The 11,571-nt window shown below is 32.1% G+C and overlaps 1 protein-coding gene across 5 annotated transcripts in view; it reads left to right on the top strand.

The window, feature by feature from the left end:
• LOC129239031 (serine-rich adhesin for platelets) overlaps window positions 1-7,725 on the top strand; it is a 209,798-nt gene extending 202,073 nt beyond the window's left edge. For all 5 annotated transcript variants that reach the window (XM_054874339.1, XM_054874494.1, XM_054874569.1 and 2 more), the window contains one exon: window positions 6,082-7,725. In XM_054874339.1, coding sequence (XP_054730314.1) covers window positions 6,082-6,507 — 426 coding nt within the window. In that variant the 3' untranslated portion in view covers window positions 6,508-7,725. The remainder of the gene's footprint in view (window positions 1-6,081) is intronic.
• Window positions 7,726-11,571: the final 3,846 nt, after the last annotated feature.

Below are 11,571 nucleotides of genomic sequence, written 5' to 3' on the forward strand. Positions count from 1 at the left end.
GATCTACTCAACGTTGAAAATTTCTGTATAGAAATATTTGAAGTACTTTAAAATAGAATCTTTGATTATTTCCAATATGTTTATAAATTTTTTTAATTTTTTAGGATAAAATATTCCTTAAAAAAAATTTTATTTATTTATTTTATTTTATTTTATAAAGATTTACATAACAATAAAATTATTATACAAACTGAAAGTAGTGCAGCGCTAGCATCAGAGGCTTTCGGCTGGCAGGTTGATTATGGCTCGAGAGAAAAGTTGGTAATTTTATAAAATTTGATGAAATTGAGAATGAAAATTTTGGTACAGAATTATTTTAAGTAAAATATCTTTGATTAAATTTAACATTTTCATAAAAAAGTTTTAATTTTTTGGAATAAAACATACTTAAACAAACTCATATGGGAAAATTAGGTAATTTTAGAAAATGTAATAATAATTATTTTGGAGAAAACTTGAGATCTGTTTAATTTTGAAAATTTTGTGCAACACTTTTTAAATTGAAATATTTTCGGTAATTTTTAATATTTTTATAAAAAATTAAAATTTTTTTTGGAATAACATATAATTTAAAAAAAATTTATTTAAAAAAAAATGTGTGTTATTTATTTTTATCATGTTTATAAAATTGTTTAACTTTTTTGGAATTTAACATACTTTTTAAAAAAACTTATTTCAAAACATAAAAATTATTTTTATTATTTATTTTTAACACTTTTATAAAAGTTTTTAATTTTTTTGGAATAGCGATTGCTTTATAAAAAAAATTTATTTAGAAAGAAATTGGGTAAAAAAGAAATTGGATAAAAATTAAAAAAAAAATTATTTGAAAAAAAATTAAAATATTTATTTTTATTATATTATTCATTTTAAAATTTGTAAAAAACAAAATTATTGAAAAAATTTTAATTTTAGAAATGTAAAAATTTAAAACTTAAAAAAATTGTCAAAAATATATAAAACAAAATATAATATTATTTGGAAAAAAAATTTTTAATTTTAATGTTGAAAATATATATTATAATAAGAAAATATAACATTAAGTATAAGTAAATAAGTTTTTTTAATTTAATATTAATTTTTTTTCAAATAATTTTTTTATTATATATTTTTAACATTTTTTTTTAATTCCAAACTTTTTGGAATAAAATACACTTTTATTCAAAAAAAAAAAATCAGGTAATTTTGGAAAATTAAAAATAATGATTTTGACAAAAAATGGAATTGAGTGAAAATTTTAATATAATATTACATTTTTTAAATTTAATTTAGTGATTATTTAAAAATTTTTTTTTTTTAATATTTTTATTTTGGAAAAAAATGTTGTTCAATGTTGAAAATTACTTTATAGAATTTATTGAAGTGAAATATCTTCGGTTCCTTTCAAAATTGTTATATATATATTTTTTTGGTTTAACTTTTTAGTACAAAATATGCTTAAAAAAATCTATACTTTTGTGTGAACATATTTTTCTGAAAAGTTTTTTTTGTAAGAAAAACATCCGCTCCCCGATATTTTGCCAAGTTTGGTTTTAATATTGTAATTACTAGACTTTGCTCAGTAATCCCTCCAAGTTTCATGATGTGACTCCCTTTACTTTTTTAGTTATACTCAAAAATTGCTCTATCGAAGCGCTGCTATATTGAAATTAATTTTGTCAATAACGCGAGTATGAGTATAAAAAAATATTTGTAACAACGCCTGGTTACCACATTATCACTTTTGCCCACTGTGCTCTCGTTCACAGGCCCTGGCGGAACTTGCAAAGATATAAAAGCAATCAGCATTTTGTACGCCTATTCGCCAGTCCACATGACTGCATGCAGCAGCAGATATTGAATAATTATGGCAGCAGCTGGGATTGAAGCTGCTGAAATTTGCACGCTCGATCTGCCGGCCAATCGGGCGGTTAGTGACATTTTTGCTTTTCCCCCACTATGTTTCGGCACGTACAAACAAATCTACATCTGGCGTTTGCACTGCATGAGTGAATGTTATTTTATATATATAATATGTATATAACTATAATGAGTATATGGGTGTGTGTGTGTTGTTCAAGCGACACAATAGAAATTATTAAAAGTAACAAAATACTTTTCGAACTTTTGCAACTCGTTTCGTAATCATAAAATTCATTCAAATGCGAAAACGAATGCGAATAATGGTGCAGCAAATGTGGACCGTCATTGTGGGGCGCATGCGTCACACACAACAGCATTCAGCTGTTATTGTTGTTACGTTTTCTGTTTTCTGTTGTTTTTTTTTTGTTATTTTGCTATTTTCTTGCTATTGTATTACTGGAGCTGAGGTTATCGAAATGAAAGTGATTTCGAGGAGTGGGAAGGAAAAACCTCATTTGTCAATTAATATCACCGCATGGCATCTCAAATGAATTTCCAACTTTCTGCACCCAAAGTACTAAAATGTGTATGTGTGTAGGTGCGCAAACATTTGTTTACTTGCCTGTTGCCCGATGGCAGCATAAAATATTGCTGCAACATTAGCAATCCGATACGGTAGCATAGTCCAATGAGCGATTAATGCCTGGCGTCTGCAGCGTCGGATTTATAAAGCTTTTACTAACTAAAGTGACGAGTTTAAGAAAAGAAACTTATTACGCTTTGATTTTCCACATAACGAGCGATGAGCTGCTCGAAAGGAAGCGATGTTGTGTTGAGCTGACAGTAAGTTGAGTGAATTAAAGTCATTTGCCTTGGGTGCTTTTTTTTATATAATTAAGTGGAGGAAATGAAAGATTGTAAGCGCTAAGAAATTATAAAAAATAAAAAAAAAAAAAAATAAAATTACATGTATTAATTAAAATAGCAAGGCTATCATAAATTCTGAAAGTACAACATGGCTGGCGAATTTTTTGTGAAATAAAGTCTTAGTCCAGTGCATGCCCATTTTTTTAGAGTAGGTTAAAATTTCTAAATTTTGGTTATAGAAATCTATATTTTGATTGTAATAAGTGTTGCATGTGGATTTTTGATGCAAATATTATTGTGAAAGCTCTATAGTAGTCACGATGATCATTTTAGCGAAACAGCTTAACCCTATAACCACCTCTTTCGGGCCAATTTGACCCGTTTTTTACGAAAAGTCTAAGAAGCCTTCTTAATTGGACATTTAAAATGCTAGCCACAAATATTTGTAATTGAATGTATTGTACATAATTTGTAATTTGTCATTGAAAGATGTTCCTAAATTTTTGAATCTCGTACAATTTAGGCGGAATGATAAGAAAGGGGTAGACTTTAATATATATCCAATTACGTCATCAGTCAAGAAAATCTAAGTAACTTTTTACAACAAAAATATTGAACTTTTTTCTGACGGCCTTGTGCAATTTCTCCATAAAGCGAATGTATAACATTTTTTTAATATGGAGAATTTTGCTCAACTTTTTATATGCACTTTATTATATTAAAATTTAATAGGTTACGAAGCTGCCTATCCATTTTTTGTTAATTCTGATTAATTCGATTCAAATAAACTATATTAAAAAAAAAAAAAAATTGTGAAAAAAATACTCAAACATATGTAATAAAAAAAAACAGTCGAGTCTACGTTGCCTGAAAAAATTTAAAAGTCGCCTTTTCTTGAACAAACCTCGAATGTAATGTTTACATATTTTTCTTTTTTCCTATGAAGTGAATTTTAAAAAATTTTTTTTCTATTGAAAGTTATTTGCAACGCTTATTTCAATGAAAGAAGGGTATATTTATATGGCTTGGTGGTCGAAATGGGCTCAAAAATTAAAACCGATCTTGATTTATATTATATTTTTTGTAGAATGAACTAAAAAAAAATTAAGTTTTTAAATTACAAAAAAAAACTTAATTTTTAAATTACAAAAAACAAATAAAAAACGATGCTTAAATTACAAAAAAAAAGAATTTTTAAATTACAAAGAAAAAACAAAAATTATTTTTAGATTCCAAAACAAAATAATTTTTAAATTATAAAACAATTTTAATTTTGAATTACAAAAAAAAAAATTATTTTTAAATTACAAAAAAAAAATTAAATTTTAAATTACGGCAAAAAAAATTTTTAATTACAAAAAATATAATTTTTAAATGACAAAAAACAAAAAAATTTAAATTACAAAAAATTATTTTTTAATTACAAAAACAAAAATAATAATTTTTAAGTTACAAAAAAAAGAAAATTAAATTACAAAAAAGAAAAATTTTAAATTACAAAAAAAAGAAATTTAATTAGAAAAAAAGAATAAATTTTTAAATTACAAAAAAAGAATTTTTAATTATAAAAAAAATGTAATTTTTAAATTACAACAAAAATTTAAATTTTAAATTACAACAAAAATTTTATTTTTAAGGGGGCCTCTTATCAGTGGCTTCAAAAAAAGGTATTTTTCTCAATTTTTTTTTAAGGCGAAAAAAGCGACACACAGGAATAATCTTTTGCATTTATTTGAAAGCATGATTGAAGAGTAATAAACAATTTTTTAACATTAATAAAAAAACAAAATGGCGGACATATGAGGGATCTCGCACAGCTTCTCGTTGCGCGGTAGTAAAACGGCGCGTAAGATTGCGGTCGTAGTTTTCACCTGAAACACAAATGAAGAATATTGTCTTATTCAGAAGGCTTTCCCGCATATAATAGACTACTCTTGTATAAAAATATGAAAAAATGTACACACAATTAATTATTGAAAAAAAGTGTTTTTTTCGCTTTTTTCAAAAAAGGTGTTAAATAACATTAAAAAATGAAAAAAAACATGGTTTTGAGAAAACGTGTTTCAAAGTTTTCAGAAGGTAGACAGTATACTCACACGAGGGACGGTACACAGGCCTGTAACTCCGAAATCACTTTGAATTGCACTGTAAAATTTTGAGGGCATATTCTCCTATAATATATCTATGGATTGCAGTAAAAAAAATCGATTTTTTGAAGCCGACTAATAAGAGGCCCCCCTTAAACTACAAAAAAAGAAAAAATTTAAATTACAAAAAAAAAAAAAAAATTTTTAAATCACAAAAAAAAAAAACAATTTTAAATACAAAAAAAAAAATTATATTAAAATTACAAAAACAAATAATTTTTAAATTATAGAAAAAAAATAATTTTAAAATTACAAAAAAAAAACAATTACAGAAAAAATATTTATTTTTAAATTACAATAAAAAATTTAATTTTTAACAAAAAAATTTTTAAATGAAAAAAAAAAGAAAAAACAAAACAAAAGTAGTGAAAACCTCTGCAAAGTCTATAGTCCAGTCTTTGGCTGAACCTTTAATATGAGACCTAAATTTCTGGATTTCAGCACGTCATATGTTTTTGGATTATCACTTAGATGTTTCTCTTAGGGTATTCATATGATGGCTTTCCCCACTTACGTGGGGGGATGTGTGCGTAATTGCCACTACTGCCCCGGAGTTTATTGCTCACGGTAAGCGTAAAACATCAACTGGTAAAAAAGAAATATTTCTAACAACAATCGCCGCTTGGCAGATGCTAGGCTTTCTATTGTAAAAAAAAAAAATTGGATAAGCCTCCATACTTTTTACAAAATATTTTTATTACTTAAGAGCGCTACGGCTGGGGATGGAAAGTGCCGAAACACATAAATTCTATGTTTATCGGTTTCTGGCTTTAAGCTTTATTTGCGGCCATGCCAGGAAGTGGTCAACTGTTGTGAATTTGTAATGCAGGCTTCGCTTCCAAGATTCTTCGGGTCGTCCTTTATGGTACGAGACTTGTGGATTCCAGTCTGTGGACATGCTTTGTGACCACGCATAGTGTGACCAATCCATCTGCATTTACGCTCACGAATCTCAATTGCAACTGGCTTTTGCCTACCTCGGGTGAAGAGCTCATCACTTGAGACCCCGATAACTGGGATGCGCTCAATGCTTAATAGAGCGCAGAATGGCTCAAAGCAGCGATTTATGAAAATCTGAACCTTTTTTTATTGTTGCCTATAAAATATCGAACTTAGAATAATTTGCAATCTATTCCTATCAGAAAATCTCAATATTTAAATTTTTGCAACAAATTTTGTTATTCTCTTTCACTAATTAATAAACTTTCTTTTCTTTCATTTACAGTATGGCCTACGCCAGTTGGACCTCTCATTACTCTCTCAGCTGTGGGCTTTGAACGACTCGATACAAGAATTTCGTACAATGCTGGAGTCACAGGAACTCGAGCCAGACTCCTATTCACCACACTCACCGACGCCTTCCTCCTATGATTCGGTCTCAAGCGATGCTGAGGACGACACCACCACAAACAACAAAAAGAGCAAATCAATTGATATCAACAAACCAAAAATTATTACAACACAACCAAAATTAACTCAACGCTCGAATTCATCAGCGGAACGAACAAATAGTGGTAGTGGTAATGGCGCACCACCACAACGACCATCACCGCCCAAACCGCTCGATATGCGACCAGTGCCGCGTATGCGTAGCGCACCACCACCACCGCCCGTTAGTCGCAAATCGGCAGCACCGCCGCGCCCCACATGATGCTACCTAACGGACTTCCTCGCCAGCGTCAAGATGGTCATGTGCAAAGCAATTGTAAGCAACAACAGTAACAACTGCAGTGATGCGATAACAGGACTGAAGCATTGAGAGAAATTGCGCGCGAGCGACAGAGAGAGAGAGAGAGGAAGTTAAGCAGATGGAGAAACTGAAGGGGAAATGTTTGCAGTTGCTGGTGTGGGCGAGGAATTTCGTCTGAATTTAATAAAAATATGGAATTAGAATAGTGCGCGAAAGCGGGAGTAATGATCATCTGAAAAGAAAGAACAAAGGAAAACAAAAAAACAAAAATACTGCAAAGAAAGTCTAAAACATCTCTGCTTTGTCAAATAATTAAATTTAAGTTTGAAATTAAAGAAATTAGGCGGTGATTATAGGCATTGAAGCATTTTGTGTGTGAAAATTAGGTGATTAAAAAATCAAACAACAATAAAAGCAGGAAATGCAAAAAAAAAAGCAATATGAAACCGCATGTATGGTAATAAATTTAATTAGTGATATGTACGAGTAGTTGTAATTTGCTGCAATGGGTCTCTCGATGGTTAGCAGTAGCTAGGCTGTCCATCACTTAGGCTTACGTATGTGCATATGTATGTATAAAATGTATGTATGCGCGTGTGTGTGTGGTGCATAAACCGCATGCATATAAAATAAATAAATAAAAGCATCCATACATACACACATACATACATATATACATACATATAAACTTACATACTTACATACATTAATGATTCGGCTGTTTTTTCGCTTACGAAACTCTAAAAATCTCATAAGCTATACACTTTTGTAATAAACATATAAATATACATACACATACACATACATATATACATACTTCTATGGCTCGACATCTCTGATGGAGCATTTCTTTTATTTGATTTGATGTTCTTCTATTATATTTTGAAACGGCGAAGTTGTAAGCTAAATTTAAATAAAAATTGTACTTTATTATATTTCTAACTGTATATACACGCATATACAAATAATATAGTAAGCAAATAATATAAAATAATAAATTGCAAAGGGAAAATAAATATAATTTCACACATACATACATGCGTACGTATGTATGTACACCTTTGAAGGATGCTTGAGTTATGCGTACTAATGCTGATTGCTAATAATGATTATGATTAAATGCTACTTGTAAATATGGAAAATTTTAAATATATAAATAAATCAGAATAAAATTATAAATGCGTGTGTGTTTTCAATATCATTTTCATATAACAGCAAAGAGCATCCGAAGTCTTGAGTAAAGCAATTTTTTGGAAAAGCACTTTAAAACTCATACAACTCAAAGCTTATAACTGAGCTTTGTTATTACGATGACAATACGAAGTATCTCCTGTCATCAAACAAACAGTCGACGCATTCGCGTATCAGCACCCACGCCACTGGCGGTTATGGCTTTGAAGTATCATAGTATGAGAGACTTCGTTTATTTAGGAACCAGAATTTACACCGATAACAGTGTCAGCCTCAAAATCCAATGTAGAATCTTTCTTGCCAACAAGTACTACTTTGGACTAAGTAGGCAAGTGAGTAGTAAAGTCCTTTCTCGACGAACAAAACTAACACTTTATCTCATCATGTCCTTTAATTATTTGAGAGAAAGATTCTGTGGACGATTTTTGGACCATTGCAAGTTGGCAACGGGAATATCGCAGGTGATGAAATGGATGTATGTATAAGCTTTACAACGACATATAACGGGTGATCAATTAAGAGGAGTTTTTTTCATTTGCGTTTTCTTTACAGATCGCGCGCGAGTTGTGGCAAACTGTCATCGTGGATTTGTTGAACAGCGTTTGGCATTTCATCATGGAAAGACTCACACCGCAACAACGTCTACAAATTGTTCAACTGTATTATGAAAATCAGCGTTCTGTGACAAATGTTTTTCGTGCGCTTGGACCGCATTATGGTCAACATAATCGGCCTGCTTTAAACACTATTCGACATACCATCAACAAATTTGAATCCGAATATTCATTGGTGGATAATTCTCGACCGAATAGACCACGTCCAGCAAGAAGCAATGAGAATATAGCGGCAGTAGCAGAGAGTGCACGTGAAAACCGCGATGAATCAATTCGGCACCGTTGGACTGTCGTATGGAACTTGGACTGTCGTATGGAACAACTTGGTCAATTTTACGGAAGGATCTTCATTTAAAAGCATACAAAATACAGCTCGTACAACAACTAAAGCCAAATGACCTTCCTGCACGTCACCGTTTTGCTGATTGGGCTCTTGAAAAGATTGAAGAAGATCCGCTGTTTTCGAGCAAAATTTTGTTCAGCGATGAGGCGCATTTCTGGCTCAATGGTTACGTCAATAAGCAAAATTGCCGTATTTGGGATGAAGAGCAACCAGAACAAGTTCAAGAGCTACCTTTACACCCAGAGAAAACAACGGTCTGGTGTGGTTTATGGGCTGGTGGAATCATCGGTCCATATTTTTTCAAAAATGATGATGGCCGCAACGTAACTGTGAATGGTGCTCGCTACCTTACCATGATATCGGACTTTTTGCTACCTGAAATTGAATCTAATGATCTTTACGACATTTGGTTTCAACAAGACGGAGCCACTTGCCATACAGCTCCTGAAACAATGACTTTATTGAGAAGTCATTTCGGAGAGCAGCTGATTTCACGTTTAGGACCTGTGAGTTGGCCACCAAGATCTTGTGATATCACACCTTTGGACTTTTTTCTTTGGGGATTCGTGAAGTCCAAGGTCTATGCTGATAAACCAGCTACGATTGAAGCTCTGGAAGCCAACATTACGCGTGTTATTCACGACATACCAGTCGAAATGCTCGAACGAGTGATTGAAAATTGGACCTTCAGAATGGACCACCTTAAGCGTAGTTGCGGCCAACATTTGAATGAAGTCATATTCAAAAAGTAAATGTCAAAGAATGCCCTTTCAAATGATAAATAAAGGTTTTGAACATAATTTACATTTTTGTTTTTTTTTAACTATTGAAAAGAGCACCTCATGATTGATCACCCGTTACATAGCGCAGCGAATAAAGATCCAGCGGCTACGCTGGCTGGGTCAAGTCATCCGAATGGATACAAACGCTCCGGCTCTGAAAGTATTCGATGCGGTACCAGCTGGTGGTAGGAGAGGAAGAGGAAAGCCTCCTCTGCGTTGGCAAGATCTGGGGGAGAAGGACTTGGCTTCACTTGGTGTCTTCAACTGTCACCGTTTAGCACGAGAAAGAAAAGACTGGCCCGCTTTGCTAAACTTTGCCAAAATCGCTTAGCGCTTCTCGCAAATAATGCTAAGTGCTCGGCCAAACACCCAAATAGGGTGAAAGCGTCAATTATTGTAGCGCTAAATGTTTTCCGTTAGACTAATTAGCTGAGACAGTAAATGTTTAAATAGCGTCATTGAGAGCGCTATTTAGCTTACGCAATTAATAGTGTTTTTGTATTTAAGCCTCATGCACTAATTGCTCACTTCCTCCTATTTGTGGTGTGTGTACTGATGTTGTTCCACAAAATGGAGGGACCTACAGTTTCAAGCCGACTCCGAACTCAGATATTTTTATGAGAAGTTTTTTCATGGCAGAAATACACTCGGAGGTTTGCCATTGCCTGCCGAGGGACGACCGCTATTAGAAAAATGTTTTTATTAATTTTGGTGTTTCACCGAGATTCGAACCAACGTTCTCTCTCTGAATTCCGAATGGTAATCGGGCACCAACCCATTCGGCTACGGCGGCCGTTTTACAGACTGAATATATCGGATTCAAATTAACTGTAAAATTTGTTTCAAAATATTTGTTAATTTACACTTACAAGAAAATAAATCAAAGGCTAAAGAATTTTTGAAGTAATTCGGTCCTCTTGAGGCTTCATAAATTAGAGCGTTGGTAGCATAACTATACGGTGGGATTAGGTTCACAAAGTTTAGAGATGGTAGGGCAAAGCGAACAAACACCTTTTAGATATACTGAAGTCTTTTAATATGGCTATCAAAATAAGATCTCCAAATAGGGACCGCATTAAAAAGTTTGGATCGAGCTAGGGACGTAAACCAGAGCTTCAGGGTACACGGATCACTAAAGCCAAAGCAAAAGTGCGAATGAAAGCTAGCACAGCACAGGATTTTGTAATGGTAAGAATAAAAATTTTGAGTCAAAAATAACACACAGGTAGGAGATATTATTGAAAGTAGAGAGACGAAAACATCCTTGGCTTTGTTGAGAAAAAACGATGGATAACTCGCTAATCTTGCACAGTTTAAGGAGGCAGCAGCTATTCCTTCTTGCAGCATTAGAAATATTTAAAATAAATGAAACTCATAGGTCGTTGTGGATGCTAATAAATGAAACTTAAATAAGCTTTGTTCCAATCAATAACTTTTCCGTTATTATAGAATCGGCAATCTTGTTTTTACGAGATCAATTACAACTGCGTTCTTCCACAGCCCACGGAGCTTCTCCATTCGCTTTTCCCATTAGTCGAGATAACAACAAAAGGGTTGTTGTAAAACATTTGTATTCATTTTATTTTATCATATTTGGATTCAGAAGTCAGTTTTACATTCGAATATCTACCTGTTTTACACAAAAGCGTTTTGTTTTTACTAGAAAAAGTCGGATTAATAATATGAGGTTAGAAAAATTTTGGGTCCAAAAAGCGTAAACTAATTGATTTAAAGTAAACGTGCAGAATATGTTCGTGCTTTGTAGGTCTTTCTCATGTGTGCACTTAAAAGTTGAGTTTTGGAGTTGACGGTGTAAAATAATGATTTCATACAAAAAATTTTCCAGTTTACTAAAGTTGTAATTCAGACACAACAGCAAAAGGAATCAGTGTGGCATATGCGCTAATGGAGTTTTCCATACGTATAAATTACTTTGGTATTAAAATACAAACGCAACTTTTAATATTCTTAGATCTGACAATCGTTTTTGTATTGAATATCGCGCACTGGAAAAAAATGTGATGGCTTAGCTTCCATCGTTCCTTTGTACTGTATTTGTATGTATTAAGCTTTGTTTCTAATTTCCTACAGGCAT

Source organism: Anastrepha obliqua, chromosome 1 (assembly GCF_027943255.1).
Source record: "Anastrepha obliqua isolate idAnaObli1 chromosome 1, idAnaObli1_1.0, whole genome shotgun sequence".
Taxonomy (NCBI): Eukaryota; Metazoa; Arthropoda; class Insecta; order Diptera; family Tephritidae; genus Anastrepha; species Anastrepha obliqua.